The 23,298-nt window shown below is 42.0% G+C and overlaps 1 protein-coding gene across 4 annotated transcripts in view; it reads right to left on the bottom strand.

Annotated features, from left to right (window-relative positions):
* Positions 1-7,982: 7,982 nt before the first annotated feature.
* The window catches only part of APBA1 (amyloid beta precursor protein binding family A member 1), a 160,180-nt gene continuing 144,864 nt past the window's right edge, over positions 7,983-23,298 (bottom strand). For all 4 annotated transcript variants that reach the window (XM_075597763.1, XM_075597746.1, XM_075597738.1 and 1 more), the window contains 5 exons: positions 20,628-20,807; positions 15,650-15,862; positions 12,277-12,396; positions 9,652-9,792; positions 7,983-8,929 (listed from right to left, as the gene is read on the bottom strand). In XM_075597763.1, the coding sequence (XP_075453878.1) occupies positions 8,858-8,929; positions 9,652-9,792; positions 12,277-12,396; positions 15,650-15,862; positions 20,628-20,807 (726 nt within the window). In that variant the 3' untranslated portion in view covers positions 7,983-8,857. The remainder of the gene's footprint in view (positions 8,930-9,651; positions 9,793-12,276; positions 12,397-15,649; positions 15,863-20,627; positions 20,808-23,298) is intronic.

A 23,298-nucleotide genomic window follows, 5' to 3' on the forward strand; every position in this document is an offset into this window, starting at 1 on the left:
CAGAACTTTTTGAACTGTACATCAGTCTCCAGCTTTACAACACCACCCGGGCGCAAAATGTAATACTTCTGTCTGAAGCGTTCAATTATTCAGCCAGTGTGGGAGCACACGATAAAAAACACCTGGAGCACAGTAAGAGGTACAAAGAACAAAACCACCAGCATGCACAGATCTTGCAAAAGAAAGAGTTTTGTACTAATATATATATATAATTAACACACATTCCCAGCTAGCTCAAACTCCCACCATATCATGAATATATATTTATGTCAACAAGAGAGCTACTGAGCGTGGCAATTGTATATAACAAGAGACAGGTGTGCTCAATGCTACATCCCATTGACAAAACATATATGGTAAAAAGTATAAAGTAAAATACTTCAATAATAATAATAATAAATACTTGGTTATTTAGTTAACCCTTTGGCCAAAGCGTCATAAGCCTGCATACCAACGCCAAGGTATAACCAAATTCATGCAGGTCCTACACTACACTGTGAACCCTTCCTTTTACCTCTGTATGAGGGGAAAGAACCATTATAGGTCCTGTTCCTGTAGCAAATGAAAAGACCTCCCAAGTTAAAAAGTTGAAGGAGGAGTGAGCTCTGGGTGGAGGTGCCACCAGCCTCCGAACAACTGTTACCAGTCAGAAATTGATTAACACACATTCCCAGCTAGCTCAAACTCCCACACTCACCACACCATGAATATATATTTATGTCAAAAAGAGAGCTACTGAGTGTGGCAATTGTATATAACAAGAGACAGGGGTGCCCAATGCTACATCCCATTGACAAAACATATATGGTTAAAAGTATAAAGTAAAATACTTCAATAATAATAATAAATACTTGGTTTTACACTTGGGAGGTTTTTCCATTTGCTGCAAGAACAGGACCTATGATGGTTCTTCCCCTCTTACAGAGGTAAAAGGAAGGGTTCACAGTGTAGTGTAGGACCTGCATTAATTTGGTTATACCTTGGCGTCGGTATGCAGGCTTATGACGCTTTGTCCAAAGGGTTAACTATATAACCAAGTATTTATTATTATTGAAGTATTTTACTTTATACTTTTTACCATATATGTTTTGTCAATGGGATGTAGAATTGGGCACCCGTCTCTTTTTATATATATATATATATATATATATCCCTCTTTCCCCCTGACTAAAGGGACTACCAGTGCTGTATTACCTGAGTGGCGTACAGGAGGCATGATCCTACGGCGCTGGGAGCCTGGGGTGATCACATTCGTGATACACAGCGCCTCCACCCGGGAAAGATCCTAACGCAGTAGGATAGCCTCTCCCAGGAACCCAATTCAGACAGTAATTACACACAACCAGGTATATACAACAGTATTTACTGACACATAGCAAGACACAACAATATGTATATGGCAACACAATATGCTACCACCCAAAGTAACACCTCCCTGGTGGAACCCCCAAGTACTGGAGTGCCTGGGCACTTAACCCGTTAGTGTCCACAGACCAGTCTCTCCCCAAAGAGCGTGTGTGGGATAGTGCTACCCACAGTGTGTGCTGGGCCGTTGGTGCACATGTAGGTTATGCCTCCCTGGTCTCAGTCCTTACCAGGTCAATTGAGCAGCTGAGTCAGTGGATCCACGACGTGGTCCCACGGTGCAATCGGATGAATCCTCTCTTGCTCTGATCCGCTGGCGGTTGCCTCTGGAGGGGTTTCCCGCTGGAGTGTGTCCCAATAAAATAGTCTTTGGTGATGCCACAGGCTATGCTTTATAGCATGGTGTAATAACTGTATCCCTGACACTGTACAATACTCGGGAAGGGTCCCTGCCTATGGACTTTCCCTGCAGCAACCATAAGATGAGTGTGGCCTATCTGTGACCTAAAAGGGATAATCTGGCCGAATCTGGGTGCCACTGACACCCAGACCCTACCTACCCCTTCTCTGTCCTGGCTCCAACTGTCTCCAACCATCCTGTCAGAGCGAACTCCTTAGTGCCAAACTGCCTCTCTCCCCTCACCCTGAATGCAGCAGCCATATTGACTGAGCTGTGCCACGTGATCGGGCCGCCCCAGGGGATCCTGCAAGGTGTAGTTCCCTGCGGAGCAAATACAGAAGATGGCCACCGCGCTCTTCCCCCCGGCGCATGCGAGCCTATCTCTAATGGCCGACGGACCTTGAGGGCTCTTCTGCGCATGCGCCGGTTTAAACATGGTGACGCCCTTAGTGGTGACCGCCTCCAAGCACCGGAGCTCCGACAGCTCCCTTCGCACTATTGGCAGACCCTCTGCCCCCCGCACCCGTTCGAGGCAAGAGGGAAGCTCCAACCTCCGTCGCATTAGTCTCCCCGCATCGGAGGTAAGGGGGGGGGAGGGGGACACGGCTATATATATATATATATATACACACACACACACAAGCTGTACCGGACATAACATACGCCAATCTAGCAGAACTTAAAGGTTATTAAGCATTACTCTTTTTCACCCCTCCCTGTAATGTCTTGCTGTCTCTCATCCCCTTTTCCAACATACTCTCCTCCATCATACTGTGATGGATTGGATAAAATGCCTATTTCTTCATTTGTAATGTGTACCTTGCTATGCCTATGATCCTTACTCAAAATGGCTACCGCAGCTCCCCCTCCCATCAAGTATGGAAGATGGCGCCCAACCCAAAAAGCTGATGTGTCCACTAAACTACAATAACAAGACCATACAAGGACATGACCTAACAAGAACCAATGAGACACTGACCTGTGCATTTGCACACAACCCTTAGACCCTTAGATAAGACAGCTCCTTTTTTTGCATACAATCTCTCTCCTGAGCCCCTATATAAGAAACAGTGGGCTGTAACAATAAAAGGAAGCATTATCATTCTGAACTGAGGTGTCAGTGTGATTCTTCTCGTGCATGCACTACCTACGTAGGAAACCAATTTGGACGGGGACAGATACTCTGCAGACGTTTGGTCTGATCCAACTCAATACCCTGCTCCTGTTTCCACTCTCCTCTCTGCCTTACTGTCTGCTCCTCTCTGTGCACAAGACACTCTCTCCTCTCCCATCTCCTCCTCTCCCTGCTGTCCGTTTCCTTCTCCCTTCTGTCGCTCCTCCCCTCCTTGAGGAGGCATTCCGGTTGTTGCAGACATCCTTCGCCTTTTATTTATATATTTATATATATACATACACGTGTGTGTGTGTGTGTGTGTGTGTGTGTGTGTGTGTGTGTGTGTGTGTGTACGCTCAGATATAATAAAACTATAACATATTACTAGTGAAAACCACTACACCTTTTTGTACTCTGCAATTTTTTTTAATTATTATTATTATTACTATTGTTGTTGCAAATGTTACAGACATCAGCAAGCGCTCCGTTAAATAAAGATACATAGCAGAGTAGATACACCACAACAAAATAGCTGGCAAATCAATCAAACCATCGCAGCTGCATCACAGATAAAAGGTGTCGGGGACCTGTGATAAAACCGTCAGAGGAATTACATTCAGTAGGTGTGCAGTATCAACATTCCAGGCTCACACAGATTCGTTTAGTTTACGGTTTACAAAGAACAATATTGTTACAAATACATTACTATACTTTCCCAGCGATTTACAATAATTTCTATTCCACCCTCTTTACAGAACAATAATACAACTTCATATTCTAAGTACTCCGCCAGGTATGTACAAGAGGTCTCGTTGATGGTGTGATTTCGTACGAGTAACACAGCCGAAAATAAAATAGGAAAAATAGGCAGGCAATTTAGAGTATTCATAGCAAGCATTAACCCTTCAAGAGATCAATTCAAAAAGTTTTGATTGTATGAATTTTGCCAAAAAAAAGAAGAAAAATGTCCTCCTGTTAAAGAGAAACAGACATACAATGTGAGCCGGCAAGTGAGTAGGAGCAGCTGCGTATGTGTTTACAGAAGTGAGTAACAGAAGGCTCATTTTGGAATGTGTTAAAAACGAAATGTTAATACCAACTAGTGCACCTTTCATTTGTGAGCAATTAAAAAAAATGGAGCTTTGTCCAGTTTCAGATTTGGATAGTACAGTGCAGCTCTGTCGTGGTAAACTAGATGTGTGTACACTCTTGGCTCAATATTGCAGGTCAGGGCAGCTCTCCACTGAAACTTTGCCTTATGTTGTCACTTGTTACCCATTGTTTGTACTTTATTTACCCTGTATTGCAATTTTGCAAAGCACAGCGTACAGTTGGCGCTTTAGAAATAAAATTATACAGTACATACATGTAAGTCACACGTTAACAGGGTTAGGGCTTCATTATCCTGACCACCTCTCCCCATTTATCACGAAGATTTAGATACTTGTTCTCTCCTCACTCAGATGTCATGAAAAGATCAAGATAACTCATTCCTTTACAAGTTTTCCTTCTAGGAGATCTCGTGCTGGCAACACAGTGCAAACACTATTCCAGTTTGTTTCCAGCCTGTTTTCATTGAAAATAAAGGGTTGTATTTCATCTGCGTAGAAGTGTTTTTGTACCACGGCAAAACTGTACGAACACTTTGACATATCTCCCACTCAAGCTTTATTAAAGATGAATGAAGGAGCAGGGAGCCAGTTTTGGAACGGCACATCTAAGACTGATATTGGATGAGCTTTCTTGGCCTTTGCGAGTGACGGGTTTATGACATCACAATCGTGTAAAAATTGTGCATAATGTAAACTTGGAGTTGCATGAGGAGCCACACTAGACATTGTTGCTGTGAAGCCGGGTGCCACCATATGAAGACACGTTGAATGTTGGGGATTTCTTATGCTGCAGGGGTCACGGAGGTGCTGCAAAATTCAGTAGCCCAGAAGTGCAGAACAGTTTGAAATATAGTTTTACTTTCCATCATGGTCAATTTCTATTAAGTTGCAGGCTGTTTATACACCCCCTGTTCTCCCCCAAAGGCTGTATCAATAGTTTGAGTGTAAAACAAATGAACAAGGTTAACTTGGAGCAAGGTTGCTAATTCCATCTACGAAGCAGTTCTTACGTTAATTATCTCCGTTACATTATCTGTCCATTTTGTACTTTTACTAAAAGTATAAATCAGAAAGCTTATCCCCAGTTGCATGAGTTCAGCAGTGGAGGTAAAAAGGAGTGTCCTGGTATGGGTATTGACAAACGCTTGTTCTATAACCTTAATGGGAAAAAAGGTGAACCACTGATGCTTGTCAATTCCAATGTAATCTGCCAGGCAAAGTAGCATCTGTTGTTCTCCATTTATGTCATGCTTCTTTCTTCCATAAGACTAGAGTATGGTTCTGAACAGCAGCCGGCAGAAGGGAGCAGCAATGAAGATGCAATTGGGAACTCGAGCGATATCAATGGAGTCAAGTCCGTGCCTCTTCAAATGATTGAAGAGGAATATTATCTCCTATCTGAGACAAAACACTGGATACTTTTTCTTTATGTCCATATTATTCAGATTTTGGACCACAACACCTCCATCAGATGCAACTTCGTTAGCTAAACATCAAGGCAACTTGTTGGTCCACTTCAGCCCACGACAGCAACAATGCTACAAATGAAATTTACGGTAATCTGATTCTGTTATACTCGGGCAAAGCATTAAGTGCTACTGAAGCGCCTTAGCCCTGTCTTTGCCAGGAGGCACGAAACTCATTGCAATGTGTTTCATGCCTCCAGGCAGCATGGGGTTAATATTCCCAAACACGTTACATGCCTTAATAAATAAATAAATAATTCAGTTTTAAACATCTTCTTTCATGGATGCACCAAACTTCAAGGAACTAATGCAAACATCCACATGCCATATTGGTATAATCCTGACACAATAAAATTATCTCTACATCACAAAATAAATATGAATTTCTGTTTCTATGTTAGATTGGTTGACTGGAGGAAACCAAACTACATTTATATTACATGTGGCTTTGTGAACCGACTGCCCTTCACTTAAACTAGGGAACAATAAACATGAATAGGGAACTATACATTTATTGGCAAACAAGTCTTTACTATGCCCTCCCCCCCCCCCGATCCTCCCCGAAGAAGAGCCATGAATGGTCCTAAAAGGTGTAATCCCATTTAGGAAAAACAATTATTTTTGTCCAAAAATCAGGCAACTATAAGTGTTTTTAAAACATTCCTTTAAGGTTCGTTTGTAAACGTGGTCATTTGAAACGTGGGAGTGCTTTGACTTCTCTTAGCTTCTCCTTTTAAGTGATGTGACTGTTCAGCAAGACCTTGCATGACCTCCACCCCACTCATGATTGGTCCTTTCTTGAGGGGCGAGGGGGAAGTGTTCTAGGGTGATATCAAATGATTTATATGCATTGTCCACACTTATTTTCAAAAGAGACAAAAGTGAAATGTTAGGTTTAAAAAGGAGCCATCCCTCCTAGAAAGAAAAGTAACGCCTGCGACCTGCTTATGCGATTACATCTAGGTGATCGATACCTTTTTACCCAAATCTGACACAAATATAAGTATTTTAAATCAAGTTCTGTAAACGTGGGGAGCTGAGACTTGGGAGAGGTTTGATTTCCTCTGGCTGCTCCCTTTTGTGCAATGTCACTGTGTGTTCAGTGGGTGCGAATATAGCCAGAGCCGCCTCTCATGCCTTCCCTTAATACCTGTATTGGCTCTCTGATAAGGACAGGGTGGGGTACGGGTAAAGACTTCCTTGTGCATAGGCCTGTAAGAAAATCATTATGGCATTACTTTTCAAAATGGCCATATTTTTTTTTGCTATTACCGTGGTTAGATTTGTTTAGGAAAGCCAATTAGACTAACGTCCTTTACAAAGGGTAGTTTTCTGGCTGACTGCATAGAATTGCACATTTGGTTCAAGAATCCAATCTACTATGGTTTTCATACACTTTACTGTAAGTCTCATGTGAGGTCATGGGGACTCCCCTTTTAATGTGTGAATATTGAAACATCTATTCAATAAGAGCATCATACCTTCCAACCCCTTTTTGCTCTTCACAAACTGTCATTTTCCTCTAGTACTCCCTGCACTATTTGTCCCATAAAAACAGAAAAAGTAACATTTCCTATGGGAACATTGAACGGCTTTATATCAAGCTCCTGAAAAACGAGCCATATTTTGTGTGTGTAGTGCAGGCGCGGTAACTGCAAGGAACTCGCTGACCCAGTTTCCTACACTCAGGCCGACTTTTTAGGATGCAGGAAAAAGAAATACAGAAAAGTGATGGCCCCTGGTGCATAAATTGCAGCATCCTATTGTAATTTGCGAGTAGCTGCTCACTTAACACCTCCTGCTGCTCCATCCAACCAGTTCCTACAATCACTCAGTGGTGCTAGGGGACTCATTTAGGTGCAAAGTGCTTTTTGTAGATTGGTGCTAATGGAAGCATGTTCAAAACCACATACTCGGCATCATTTGAACGGCTTAATATCAGTTTAATAGCGACAAGTCATAAATAGCCGCCATTGTTAATTCATTCTACTTTACAACTGCGGCCCATGCATGATGGATCTCCGTGGAATGTAATAGCTAAATGCTGGTCCATCCGCAGTGCCAGACCTCATCTGCATTAACGTGATAAACAGTTCCACTAAGCAAGGTGAATTGGAGATGTACTGTAGTAAAGGAAAATACCTGCCATTGTAACGTTTGTTTCCTCAACATTGAGGGCCATATCGGCTAAGCAGTCTTCTGCCATAAGACACAGACTGGCAGTGGAGGACACCGTACAAGTCCATTGACTGTAAGGTGACCTCAAGTTCTCTAAGCAGAAGACTGCTTAGTAAATAAGGACTTTCATTTCAGTTTTTCATTTCCTTAAGCACAACTACAGCACCGGGGGCATTAAATCCATATGGTTTGCATTAGGGCTGATTTGACAAGAACACTGCACAGATTCCAATGATGCAGTGATAAGGACGCAGATAAAACAAGGTGGTGAATGTACACAATGTTCATGTGATCAGGATAACGAGAAACAAAGAAAATGTGCAAAATAAATCTATATATAATTGATATAAAAGGAGAGCTGGAGGTACCTATTTATTCTGCCTTGAGGATCACTTCATGTTAACACTACCATACAGTGCCACTGTATTGAAAGAGGCAATCCAAGCAGGCGATTTTGTTTGCAATTTTTTGAACATGGGCGGGGACGGGGGCTCTCCGGAGCAGAACCCCATTAATTTCAGCGCCAGCGATCCGCTGCTTCCAGAGATACCGCTGTAGTAGATGTCGATAGCCGCTCTGCTCAGCGACCAGGGATCACATAATGGCTGCTTTTCAATGCTCCCGCGCCCCCCGGCCAATAGGAAGCTATGATGACATCGGTGCAGATTCCTATTGGCCCATGTGACACAGGAGTTTTAAAAAGCAGAGAGATACCAGCACCCCCTTTGGAGGCAGGTATCTCTGGGAGCAGGGGTCCCCGGAGCTGAAATTTACGGGTTTCAGCTCTGGAGACCGCCTGCTTCAATCCTATGTTAAAAAAAAAAAAACGCCAGCTTGGATCTCTCCTTTAAGGAAACCTGCAGTGCTGTAGGGAGTTGGTTTTACCACCATGGAAATGTAAACTGCAACTCCTTCCTTATCTTGAAGCTGTGCAATACTTTCTTCATCTTGGGAATGCAGGCATAAAATAGTCTCTTATTTACATTCTGCAAAACGATTTGCAAAATAACACAGCTTCTCTGAGTGCCTATGTTACGATGAATGAGAGAGGAGACGGGAGGAGAGGGTAAAAGAGAAAGAGATGGGGGGGGGGGAGGACGGGGGCAAAGAATGGAACTAGTGGGTTGGAGATGTTTCTGCAGACACATATTCAGCACTATGAACACAACCACAAGTGAGGAGAAGTGTCCTCCATGCATGTCGTGAAGTGAGTGAGAGGCTTTTAGATGTAAACAGGCTGCTCTTGCGCAGTCAGCAGTCGGTACATCGCGGCTGGCATGGTCTTCATGTGTATCTGTTGAGATGGAAAACACAAGAAAGTATTCCATATTTTATCCATGAAGTCATAGCATTAGTACGCTTCCTGTGTGTACCGCTATTTACTTAGTACCCTATGCCCGGGTTTCCCAACCTGGCAAGCTCTCCCTCTCACCCCTTGCGGACCCAGGAGACTTAAATCCTCTACTGCTAATGTGTTGCATTACCCTCTGCCAGTGAAAGCGTTGTTGGTTTCAGCGAGATGGCAGTGACCCATACACAGAAAAAGAGGACACAGAGTGACCAATAGGCATCTCTGGCAGAAATAGCACATACCCTCTTCAGTCCAATTTAGTGGAAGATTCTTGGAGAGGCGACTATCAGGCTCAGACATATTTATCTCTACACTTAAATGAGCAATCCACCCTAACTAGCCGCCATTTCGTTTTACATGATTGCAAGTGGGGGACTCTCCAGAGCTGAACCGCATTATTTTCAGCTCCGGGGACCTCTCGGTTGAAGAAATACTGATGAAGTTGCCGATATTACGTCCTGTTCTTTAATGGGGATTTAAATGGTAATATCGAATCGGCGCTATTGCACGCTATATAGAATAAGGCCCATAGATGCTAATGGATACATGACATTTTTTACATATTACACTAAATTAGATGTTTTTAAGACGTTCGCACAGCAAATGACTTGGAAAAATTATTTGTTTTCAGTTTTGTTAAAGGCGATCATGAATTGAGTCCTTACCTCACCAACAGCATTGGAGAGAATGTGAACTATCTTCTCATGGGGGGTTGCTACAACGCTTTGTCCATTGATCTCAATGATACGATGGCCCACTCGCACGCCTCCTCGCTCTGCTATACCACCTCGCATAAGGCTACAGATCTGCAAGGAAGAAGCCACGTTAACTTCAACACAAATAGCACTGGATCCTTTTCGGCATTATCTGTGATTGCAACACTACAACCACTAATAAATGGATGTTATTTACCATAATTTTTTGGAACATAGTAATTCTTGCGTCAGATAAGTAAAACAAAACGGAGCGTCCCACCATACCGGACCTCCCTATGCACTTTATCCATATGCAGTGTTAACTTGTCCATACATGAGCTTGTTTCCATACCATAGTTTTTCACCCCATAATGCTGAAGTCTTGTAAATAAAGGCTAATAATAAACGTTATTAATAACGTAGTGGATTGTTCATATCTCTACGGGACACTTGAGCTAAAAACACTCCCAAGAGAACACACGCCAGCTGCAGATGTCACTTTGAGGATAATGCTTTCTCAGTTCGTGTCAATACTTGCAGTGCTATGGCAACACAACAGTGCCCCGATGGCACAGACACTTTGGTAGATTGGTTAGATCAGTCTGCAAGATAAACATGCTACAAAACAATTTACATGGAAGTTACAAAAGAGAAGGGGCCCTGAAAACATGTCTGGGATTGAAAACAAAGAAGAGAAGAGTTTAAATTTCTGACACCACACAACAAAAATGGAATGTTAGAAGAAACAGTGAAGTTTCATTCAAATACATTGCATGACATGACATGGCTTTACATTACATGGCATGACATGACATGGCTTTACATTACATGGCATGACATTGCATGGCTTTACATTACATGGCATGACATTGCATGGCTTTACATTACATGGCATGACATTACAAAGCATGGCATGACATTACATTACATGGCATTACATTGCACTACTGGCCTTTCACTGTCTGAAAAGTTCCTCATGATTTTCTTTTTTTAACTTGCTCTGAATTTCTCAATGTTGCCAATAGCAGGACGAACAGCTGACATTTTTCTATATGGTGCTATGTAATGTGGAGCTTATTAAATTGCTACACAATGACGGTAGTAAATAAAGGACATGCATTGTTGCTTATTTGGATATACGCTTCATCTCCCCATACTTCACTGTCTAATTCCAACAACAACAAACATGAACCCATGATAGTTCAATCAAACAATGAAAGAAGGTTTTAGTTAAATGTAGAAAAAACAAACTTTTGATACAATTCCCCACAGCTTTTATCCTTTGAAAGGTGTTAATTTATGGCACACATTTGGCTTATGCCCGTAGTGGGGGCTGTTTGAGCTCACTAAGGTTCAGATCCACAGAAGGGAGCGAAGCTTTAGCACACCTTTACTCTCTTGTTCATATGAATGGAAGTAAATGTGTGCTAACGCTTAGCTCACTTTAGTGGACTGGGCTTAAAAGAAGCCTGTATAAGAGTAACAAAAAACGTGTGATGTCACAATCGGGTTTATAAATACAGCTCAAACATGTATAATTACCTTCACAGTCTGTGACACCTTACACACTGCCAAGGTTTTACTGGAATGAACTGTATGAATATTGATTGGGAAAACGACGCAGAAAGAAAAATCGATGACATTGGTCTTTCTTTCTCAGCAGGAAACACTGGGGACCTAAGCTTGCATGTAATTAACGCATGCAGCATGTTAATCTTGAAACTCACTGCACGTATACTTATTACGGCTGGTAGACGCCACCATTTATATCAGCACACCAAGGTTCAACCCTTCAGTGCTGAACAGACCGGCAATACATGACCAACACATTACTCAAGGATCCACAGTTTGGACTTTTAGGGCAACAATTACAGTTTAATAAAAACAGAGTAATTATTTTGATGAATGACACTTCACTGAAGTCCATGTGGTCATTGGCACAGGGAAGAACAGAATGAACTTCTTTGCTACTTTGACTGGATCATCTGTGCAGGCACTTAAAGTTCTGTCATTCATCAATAAGAACTCTTCTTAAAATGTGTAACCTTTGAAGATCTTACACCCCTTTTCTTGAGACTTGAGGTCTGAAGATATCATGAAGCACTCCCATGGGGGTCCATTCAATACCAATATACTTAAACGGTAACTTCCTGCACATGTATTGTATGCACTGAGCATTGCCCACTAATAATAACCATACCTGGATTTTACACTGGTTTGGCTGTTCTGAAAAAAGTGGTAGCTGGTGCCCTCCTATTTTCATGTTTATTTAGTTATATTATTGCATACGTCCGACCAACGTTTCGGTTCCATACTGGCCTTTATCAGGGTCGTGATCCTGGAGAAAGCAAATAGAGCCGAAATGTTGGTCGAACGTACAGTATCCACCGATGTAACCAGGTAAAAAGAACGTATTTATTTCATTATTGTCTATTGGAGTGCCTGGATATTTTTATTTTTCTGTTTGATCGACATTACATACACATATGCCATTTCATTATACTATTTATTTTCAGGATAGAAATTAGAAAAGGAAAAATCCTATAGGTATTGTCTAGAGGGGCATCATAGCTTGAGATATACTCAGTCACTTACAATGCCATTCTGTACACTGAAGCCCAGCTGATATCTGAGGTCGGGTCTTCTGATTAAGACAGTGGTTACTGGAGGACATCTCACAATGTTCAGCTTCACACGAGACTGGTTTTTCAAGCCCTTTAAAAACACAGCGCGTTGTTAGTGAATCTGCAGCTGCTCTTGTATTCACATGCACTTTCACAAGGTATGTTTCACTGATGCCACTCTTTCTACACACTACCGCTAATTAGACACACAACTCAGCTGACTGATACATACTTCGCATACATGAACATAGAAACTGGTGACGGAAAATACAATTTCTGACCATTTCCCCTTACTTTGTCTGGTCCTATGGCTCCCCCTGGCATAATTGCTAACACAATTTGCAATCCCCAGATCAGTGGTGTATCTGCCATGGAGAACACTTAAGATACTGTACTTTGGAGACAATGCTATATACACAAATATTCACTGAAGAAGGCAGAATGCTTGTTAAAGATAAATCATTATGTTAGGATGGAAGTTTCCTGCTGTTCCCGGCTATGTATGTTCTGTATCCTCTTCGCCTGGGCTGGCCCGTCACATATCACTTACAAGGCTATGTGTGGCTGAGAGTTTCACAAAGGGAAATGGAAGCACACGTATGATATACAATAGTTATATATCCCTCTAGCCGTTTCATTAGACTCACACAGTAGTGTAAAACATGAACCACAGTAAGAATGGAAATAGTTCAATCAGAAACCCTGTGGCTTCTTTTCTGATTATATATACAGAGCTGCTGGAAAAAACATCTGATTCAAAGGGCTGGGGAAACTGATCTGATAATCTGAACTTGGCTGCATGTCTCCGTTCTCCTTCTGTACATTCTTCTCTGCATTTATTTTAGATACACACGAGTAAGATGAATTATCTTGAAAAAGCTGTGTAATGTGTCAGGCATAAGCTTACAGGGCTCCATGTTAAAATGGATCAGAAGGTAAAAGGTGACAGACACGGTGTGCTAATTTGCATGTCATTACCCAGAATCCCTGGCTGCAGTGGAAGCGCTGTATGCCAAGGCCACAATCATACAGCGCGCGATGGCGCTCACGTGCGCACCAACCACAAATTGCATAATGCCTATAAGGCCATTCCTAGTGCGCGCACGACGGAGCGCGATGGCGTGACGCGATTTGAAGAGACATTTTTTTGTCTTTTTAAGCGCGGCCGCGTGACGTCCGCCTCACGTGAGCGGTTCAGCCACTGAATCAGCTTTGTGATGCGTCCGCTAGGCCTCCCCAATCTCCTGCAGCCAAGTTCACAGATCGCTGGGGCTGCAGGAGTGCGTGAGGCTATGCGCACCGAATATAATCTCAGCCTAAGAGATAATGGTGAAAAGCAGGGTTGCAGACCTGTCTGAGACATGTGAATGTGCTCACAAGTGATATTCTTTTATCTTGAGTAACCCAAAACGAATGAATTCCAAAGACAACACCCATAATGGGAGAAGAAAGACCCAAGACAAGAGCGGTTTGCTTTAGGTTGCAATAAGCAAGCCGTGCATTAGCTAACTGCTTTTCAATTATGGTCTTTGGGCGGAAAGATCTTTGGTTCCAGAAGAAGCGAGTGAAAACAGTGCGAGACTGTGTAACGAAGCAGAAAATTGCACATGTATTCTTTAGCTGGAAAGATTAACTCTGCCGTTCACAAATATGCTTAGGTTATTAAAAATGTCCCTCAGTTACTAGGCGACACAGCAGTAAGCCAAGGCATAAATTAATATTTAAATGTATATTTACTGGGGATATTTAGCAAAGCATTATTGACCAGAAAGCAAGGCCATGAAGGTCTTCCAAGGTCTTTTTTGGTGGTGTATTTTGTAAACTTGCGGATCAAAATCCAGTACAGATGTAGCAACACTTACTGTTTTCGGCAGTGAGGCAAGCTGTGGGACAGCGACACCCCCGATGCCGGAAGATTATCGCTGACAGACACCCCCGATCCCGAAGCATGGACCCCCTTGCAGCCCGACTGCGGCAGTACCACCTCCAGAGCGGAAGCTTTAAGCTTTTTCAGCCGCCGCTTCGGAGACGGTAAGTCTTACTACATCTGTATGTCACTGAAACCCTTAGCCGCGGAAGGGACCGGTAATACATTGTATTGCAATAAAGGCGTGCCAGATGGTTTCTTACATAGGGGACAACATTCTGACTCCTGCCAAATACTGTATTGTGGTCCCAAACCTCTCTTCCTCATCCTGAGCCACTTTCCTGTAGAAATGAAGTACGCTCATTCACTAGCGCATCAGTTATTGTAAGTGGCTGATACTGAGCAAGAACCAGCACTTTTGAATAGTCTGAAGTGTCCCCAAAAGAAATGTGGGTCTGTTAACGGTTGCAATACCTGCGATAACAAAGATAGTCCCTTTACTGCTCTGTTGATGGGATAATAAATCATATTGGAGAGGGCAGTGTGGTTTAGCAGTTGCAGCATTTTGAGAGCCGTAGTATTACTTTGCACTGACACATGCATTGTTCAGCACAGGTAACATTACTACGAGAGTCAGTAAGAGCAATGTGAATTCCACACAGAAGGTCAAACATCAGATTTCATCAATGCGCTTATTTGTTGTTGACTAATTTTTATACTCAAAAATTAGCCATGGCCTCAAACAGCCTGCGACTCAAGTCAAAGGAGTTTCAAACCTATTCTGAGGGATACCTACTAACAGTATGGTAATGTAACAGCGTAACAAACTTGTGCACGGTGATTACATATAAATGGAATACTTGTTGGTTATTGTAACAGTATGGTACCGCTTGGGACTCTGCGGAGGTTTTACAGCCGCCCCCTCTGGTAAAGATGTTGATGTTTCCCTATGTCACATGGAAGACAAAGGATCCACTACAGAAGATAACAAAATCACCACCATGAGTATTTATGGGGGTAATTCTATATAGTCAGCAGCGTCCTTTTGAGACGTTTTTAGCCTACGAACCCCATTGACTTCACTGGTGATTTTCAGATGAAAACGGCCTCATTGGCTACTTCGGAATATATAAAATAAGGTCCTATGACTCTAACCTGGTTAGAATAACCCAGCGCCTATTGATTTACAGAGAATAAATATACTGGTGTTAAAGTATATAACAATGGATATATCTTTGAAGGCCCCTTATCCAGAGAGAATACTGTGTTGTCATGGAAATGTAGGATGATAGATATAGATATCTGTGATCTTCAGAGTAATACTGTGATATCCCTACTACGGCCAATGGCACTGGCTACATATCTATGTGTGTAGCCTCAACTACTTAATAATTGGTGGATGACTTCAGACAGATGCGCTTCTCACAGTCCATGCTGCCCCATATTGTCACAGCTGCCTGATTTTACCCAATCTTACCTTTATGATGCTCTGACAAGTGGACAGTGGCAGACCAACCAAGCTGGTGCCATTAATAGACATAATCTGATCCCCAATGTTCAGTTTCCCTGATTTCTCGGCCGGTCCTCCATGCATCATGTTGGCTATGATAACCGTGGGCAGGATGGAGCCCCAGCCGGACTCCACAATCACTACTCCCAGAATTTCCCCCTTTTGCTTTTCTATAAATACCTGAAAAATACACGTGGAAACAACACAATCATTTTTTTAAAGATAGACTTTTTTTCCCAACACTTTACATTCTTTTCTGATAAAAGAGCCTCCAAGGCATGGAGTTGTAAAAAAAAATATTGTGATTATATACCCTATGTACAATATGTTCTCATAGGTTATTACTGAATGGAAACAAGATAGAGCAACTTTAATTAGAAGGGTTGTATGGCCTTAACCATCTCTGTTAGTGTATTAGGTCCTTGATAATGAAAACCAACCCAAGGGAGGCATATTCAATGACAATAGAGCACAGAGGGCAGCAGTCTTCTATTTATAGGCTCTAAATGTGGAATGGCCTATTCCCACACCCATAATGGAAAAATCATTTACAAAAACAACTCAGAACGTTCAGCCTGGACTAATACAACCTTGCAGAAGGCCAGGCACCCGGGCTGCCTAAACTATTTTACTGGGCAACTGATACTTGTGGACATTTATCTACTATGTAACGATTTAACCATTGAGAAAGAAGATGTGGGCCACCAGATGTTTCCAGCAGGCTCCTAAGCATTCAAATTGTATGTGTAAGGCTGGACCAGTAGAATGTAAATTGACCTGTCAAACATTGGTTTAACTATAATCTAATTGTCAAACTCAGTATACAACAGATACCAGATACCTTTTTCCCCCCCGAACTGCAGTAAAGTAATTGCATATGTAAGCATTTTTGATGGCAGAGGGGTTAAATGCAGCCACCCAAGGAAACCCAGAAATGAATGGGTTTCGTTGTGTGGCTGCATTTACCCCATCAAGAGATGCAGATAACCATACAGAAGATTATTTATCAAAAACATTCGGCTGCAAAACGGTAAAAAAAATGAACCAGATTTATAAAGGAAAACATCTCCATTAAAACCAATATAACTTTCTTGTTTATGCTGTTGCAGTCACACGATTTTGCTAAATGACCCCCAAAAAGCACATTTGTTTTCATATTTTAGTTTGTGAATGTGTAGTCCCCCTTCTTTTAAAAAAAGAAGAAGAAAAGAGAGGACCGTCCAGAAGTCCGTGACTGCACTCAACCGACCTGACCAAGATAAGGGTCCTTTCACTTTGGCTAAGTCGGATTAGTTGGTGGAGGAGGTTGGCGGCTCAGAATATTTGATCCGCAGCGAACTTTTCTCCCCTGTGATGTTTGACATTTTCGATGTCCCCCTGAGGTCCCGTTGGACCTATTTATTTATTTTTTATTTATAAAATGTTTTACCAGGAAGTAATACATTGAGAGTTACCTCTCGTTTTCAAGTACGTCCTGGGCATAGAGTTAAGATGACAAAGAATACATGGTTACAAATACAGTTACATAAGTGAACAGTGCCTTTTTAGCCCTTTATTTTTGTCCACACAAGGACCTACAGTTAAAAGGTTTTAGGATGAATAATAGATGCACCCCCCCCCCATATATTCTTTATTGTTGTTATTCTCTGTTTTTGTTTCCCCAATTCCCCCCTCCCCCCCTAGTACCACCACAGATCTTCAAGGAGGATGCGTCTACTCTCCCTTAAAGTGGACCGTAGTAAGAATTCGAGCTCAGGTAATGACGTCTTCACACCCACACCCCATTCCACACTTCATGATGACTAGAGAGCGAGTTTTAATCGGTTTCCTATGACTACTCAACTGCCCATAAAAGTAGTCTCTTTAAATGTAAAGGGACTAAACTCGAATAAGAAAAGGAGACTAGCTCTGAGAGAATTTAAGAAGATGCAGGCAGGTATTTTATTTCTTCATGAAACTTATTTTAACAATGAGGACCCTCCTAACACTTTTCGGGGTACTTACCCGTTACCTTATTTTTCTTCTTTCTCCAAAAAGAAAGAAGAAGAAAATAGCTATTTTGTTAAAACATGACATCCCATTCCAAATGTAAGAAATTAAAAGGAATAACGAGGGCAGATTTATAATGGTGAGGGGTCTTCTATCTGGGGTTAGACTAACCTTGGTTAATATATATGCTCCAAATGACCAACAAATTGATTTTCTGAAATCAGTTTTAGAAGAAATTGAGGAGCACCCCAGGTGATATAATTTTTGGAGGAGATTTTAATATGACCCAGAACCCCGATCTGAACAGATCCTCATCAACACGACAAAAGATAGCAAACGATGTTTAACAAAGAAAAATATTTTAGAAACGGAAAAGATTTCACACTCGAAGACGCTTGGTGCATAAAGAACAAAAAACAACGAGATTATAAATGTTATTCTCCCCCTCACGATATTTATACAAGAATTAATTATATATTTGTTTCTGCAAATCTTTTAGATCGGGTCGCCCAGATGAATATTGGTCCTATAACATGGTTTGACCACGCTCCAGTTGAAATGGTCCTGAAACCCCCTTTTATTAGGCCCAAGGTGGTCCAGTGCCGCCTAAACTAATCGCTTTTGAATCAGACGGGGATCGAGGAACATATAGGGAATATTTTGGTAAACTATTTCAAATTAAATAAAGGGCCAGTCGAAAACCCGTCCACCCTCTGGGAGGCCCATAAAACCTCCATTAGAGGTCAATTTATTTCAATAGCTTCATATAGAAAAAGTGCAAAAAAAAAATTTAAACAGGGTAAACTTATGGCAAAAATAATTGAGCTGGAACAGTAACATAAATCACGCCGATGCAGGAAGACATATAAACTTCTTTGCCAGTCTATAGAGGAATTACATAAATTAAGATTGGAAGATACTGAGAAAGCATTAAAGTGGACCCGTCATATCTATTTTGATAAGGGTAATAAAGCAGATAAACTGCTCGCTAGCAAGTTAAGAGGTATTAAAACTAAATCTTAAGTCTCAGCGATAAGACAAGGTAACGGGGAAATTACACCCAATTTTTTCCAAATTGCTGAGGAATTTTCTAAATATTATAATCTGAACTCATCAGACCCCAACTTTAATAAATCCTCCACTGAACAAGAAGAATCGGAGGGACTCAATGCTAAAATAAATATCGCAGAGTTTATGACAGACTCTGAAGTCTACATAAGCCACATGTGCTGGTATGATATCTAAGAATCTGATAAAAGTGAATTGGCTTCATTTTGTGATAGGAGGATGCCTGGAATTACAGGTAAGCAGTGAAGATCAGCTTTTCTGGCTTGCAGAAAACCTGTAAGACATCTTATCATCCAATAGGTGAGTCGCCAATATTTAGTAAATCAAACAGTAAATACTGCTTTTGATGCTAATAGCACTTTGAAGTGCTAATACTATTATTGTTTTTGTTACAAGGCGTCATAAGGAATACAGCATGCCATGGAGGGTCTCAACAAAAGAGGGTCCCCAAATGCCTCTGATCAGCTCTATCTGCGGATCAGCCCTAAAGCTTCTCATCAGTCTGTGTGGAAGTGGCAGTTCCCAAACACAAACAGCAAAGTATTGGGTCAAGAACAATGAGACCCATCAGAATTTTCCGTAGGGGCCTCGAATAGTCGGATCACTATCTAAAGGGTTCCGAAGAGACAAGGAGGGCAGGTCCCACAACTACCTAAGCAATTAAGGCACAGAGGGAAAGAAGTATTTGTGTACGTCTTTATATAAAACGCTGTCCAACGTGTCAAGATATGTCTGAGCGGTCCCTGAGTTGGGGACACAAATAAATGACGATTGTGCTATAAAAGATCCTGGAGACCATTATTTTACAACCTTGCAACCTCATCGTCCATCCGCCCCAATGCCAGCACCCTGAGTCAAAGTAACCCAAGCGAGGTGGCCATATAAACACCACACCGATGTAACCTCTCTAGCAGGCAGGGTTACATATGTGTTCCCCCCACGAGCTTAGAACAATATACTTCCTGGGTTCGGTCAACCAGTTTTCTTAGCAATAGTCTGAGGCCATACATTTCATCAATTAGGAGTTCACAGAACAAATATTTTCTAGCAGTGGGTGCACAATGTAAAAAAGTTTGGGAACCTCTGCACTAGCATACTGTATAAAAGCACTAACTGGTAAAAGGTGGGAGCTGGGAAAGCTAGAGAAATGCAGGCTCTCTCTCTAACCTCTCTTTATGTGAGACATGAGGGCAACAGGAAAGTGAGATTTGTGGCAATAAGAGAGTGAGAAGTGAGGGCCACAAGAAAGAAAGGGGTCAGGCAACAGGAGTGATAGAGTGAGATGTGAATGCTAGAGGGGAAAACCGACATAGCAGCAACAGGGGAGACAAAGAGGCACATGGGAGTCAATGGAGAGAAATGTCTGTATTGGGGCCGTGGACTGAGAGGCTGCCCCATGCTTTTCATTTGTCCTACTGTAAGCACAAAGACAATTCTGTTAGTGTCCCTGTAAGAGATGGCTATAAATCAGCAGCATCAATCTCTGGGCCGGACCATAATGAATGTTAAAACTATATTCCAATAGAGTAACTATTCTTCCCGAGACAATCACTCACAGACCCTCCCTTCTACATAAGAAAAAAAGGTTCTTTCAAAGTAAAAGGAGTATACAGTAGTGGCTATTTGTAGGAAAATATATTTGTGACCACCACACAGAAAAGATCATTAAATTGTAAATGATGATATCCTATGGATATTTTGTGAACTACCGATCCATGAAAAAAAATAACACATTAGCTAACATGATCTGTGATCTCATTCTTATCAAGGGTCCATTCCCCAAAAATACCAACTGTGAAAGAGCAAATGTTAGTGCAGCCCAAGAAACACGAATAAAGGCTCCCTGTAAAACTGATGATAAAATAATACATTAGAATGGAATACATACATCTTTGCAGTTCTCAGACTTAGAAAAATGGATCAGGTCATCGTTATACATGTCCTGAGTGTTGAGCAGATCGCTGTATTCCTTCTGACTCAGATCTTCTGGGTTAATGCCATTCGCCCGCAGAAATTCCTGGTAAGCAACGCTGAATGCCTGACCTATGGACTGAGCGATTAGCTGAGCCTGCGTTAGGTGCAGAGAAGGACAAAAGATGAGGATTACCAGGACGTACATCACAATAAAACCAAGAGGGAAGTTACGTGGGATATGCAGACTTTTTGGCTGATTGTGAAGCATGCTTCTCAACACTTTATCGAGTATAGACTTAACATGAAGCGGGTTAAGCTCAGGCCTCATGGCCACATTTTCAAGATGTCTTTAATTACCCAATTCATCTAGCTCTAATTTAACACTAAGGCAACTTGCTTCAAAAAGCTAACCTGTTGGTGGCCTGAGGACTGAGTTTGACCTCTATGGCATAAAGCAAAATACACACCATCAAAAAAAACCCCAACAACCTATGTTATTCCTCAAGAAATAAGCCCTCAGAGACTGAGCACACAACCACTTATGGGTAGTTGGTGCCTCACTCACCAAAACGTTAATAAGATGACGGAAGTTCATGTTGTGTCCCTGCTATGATTATTGTCCTATTGTTAAGTCCTCACTATTGCTATTATTATTTACCAGAAGCCTATATTCAGTTACATACTGGTGTAATGACTGGGGACATAATGCACTACAGGGTCTTTGAAGAGAGTGGAGCATGGTCTTTAAAGTACAAGTCCAAGAAAGACGTGTCTTGCGAGAAGAGTAAAAATGTCACATCTGGATACAAAAAGTGCAGTAAATATATTTATATTGTCCCTTTCCCAATGTTCGACATATTAGAGAGAAAAAAGTTCCAATGGGTATGCTCAAACTCCAGGCATAATTCCACTGGTCCTGGAAAGATGCCATCTAATTAGCATCTCATCTCTCTTCATGAACTGCATGCAAGCAGACAGGAAGCAAGGAAGCAGTCAGCGACCAAGTACAGTATGACCTGCTGGCAAGGTCAGCCAGCATCTATCCATCCAGGCAATGCATGCCTTGTTCTAATTATAACTATGTCATAGCTTGGTGCTTGTGCTGGTGTGTAATGCATGCTGGGTAAATCCAGACCTCCAAATACAGTAATGTGAGAAAAGCAGCAAACATACAAGGTACATACGTTAGCGTTGAAAATGTAATGGAACATGAAAATAAAACGGATGATAATAACCATATTAACTAGTGGAACAAACCAATGATATTAGCAGTATCTTGTATTTGTACAGCACTTTCCAGTTCCTGGAAGACTGTACATATAACCGCACTCCTCTCTTTAGAAGTATGCTGCTGGTAAAAGGATTGGCCTTACATATATATGATAAACAGAGCCCCAACCAATTCTCCAATTAGCATAAAGGTATAATACACCTCATTGTCCGTCTACACATCACCCTCCACTGAAGAGCAGGCGAGTGTCTATGGCTGACAGAAAGAAGATTTATTATAAGGGAACTCTGATACTTGTTTTGGCCAACTTTTAATTGCACTAATTCACAAAAGCATACTGCTGCGGCCGAGTTTATTCGAGCATTTGCCCGTTCTCGGCCGCAGCAGTAAACTGGCGCGCGCCGGAGGGTGCCGGGCACGCGCCGAAGCAGCGGAAGAGCGCCCTCCGATCGGGGCGCTCTCCCTCCCGCTGCCGGGTCCGCCGGGTCCCCCGGAACCCCCTGCCGCCGTCCCCCACATCGCGGGACACCAGGGCTCCCTCGGGGATCCCTGGACACGCGTGCAGGGGGCGCAGGCTCCCGATGACGCGTGACCGCGCGTCACCGCACGCCGAGGGGCGGCCACTAGCAAGCCGGGAAATCTCCCGGCTTGCGGAACTGGCCGCAGTGCAATAAACTGTGTCGGTAGTGTATGCTTAATTTATTTAACCCCTTCAGGGCATTTTCACATATTTCACAAAGTTTAGTCCACAGGACAATAAGAAATGACATATATTCAGTGTATGTAGGTAAGTGCTAAACGCAGTCTACATTGACGAGGTTGGCAGGCTTGAAATCATGTTTTGATCAAAAGATGTAACCAAATGACTCCTTTGTCACACAGACTTAGGTTCTAAATGTAAACATGAGAATCTGTTCTTTTACTTTCCAGTTCCTAATAACTTTATTATTATTATTATCCCAAGATACTAATATAATAATTAATTTCAACAGCTTACCAAGGGGAAAGATGAGACACAGGTAGGTCAAACTATTTGCCAAATATTCCACAGTGGCTAAGGCTAAACTCAAACTCACAAACTTGCGAACTGAAGGCCCGAGCACCTGCTATTAAACGTGATAATGCCAATACTGCTTACTCTGATGAATGCTGGGGTCAGAGTACTACGTATTCTTGTTTCCAATTGCGATTACTTTTATTATGATATATGGTGCATTGGACTGATAATATATGTATCTAAAAAAAACATGATCTCCTAGGAAGAGAGATGCAGACGGTTAGCACCAGGGGAATCCAATGTATTTTGTTCATGAAAGGGTCTTACCTGCAAAGGCTTAATCAACATTGATGATCAACAAAGAACAAAAAAATTGAAGACAGTAAATACTATGGATTATATTTACTAAGTGCTTTA

This window comes from Ascaphus truei, chromosome 1 (genome assembly GCF_040206685.1).
Source record: "Ascaphus truei isolate aAscTru1 chromosome 1, aAscTru1.hap1, whole genome shotgun sequence".
NCBI classification, from domain to species: Eukaryota; Metazoa; Chordata; class Amphibia; order Anura; family Ascaphidae; genus Ascaphus; species Ascaphus truei.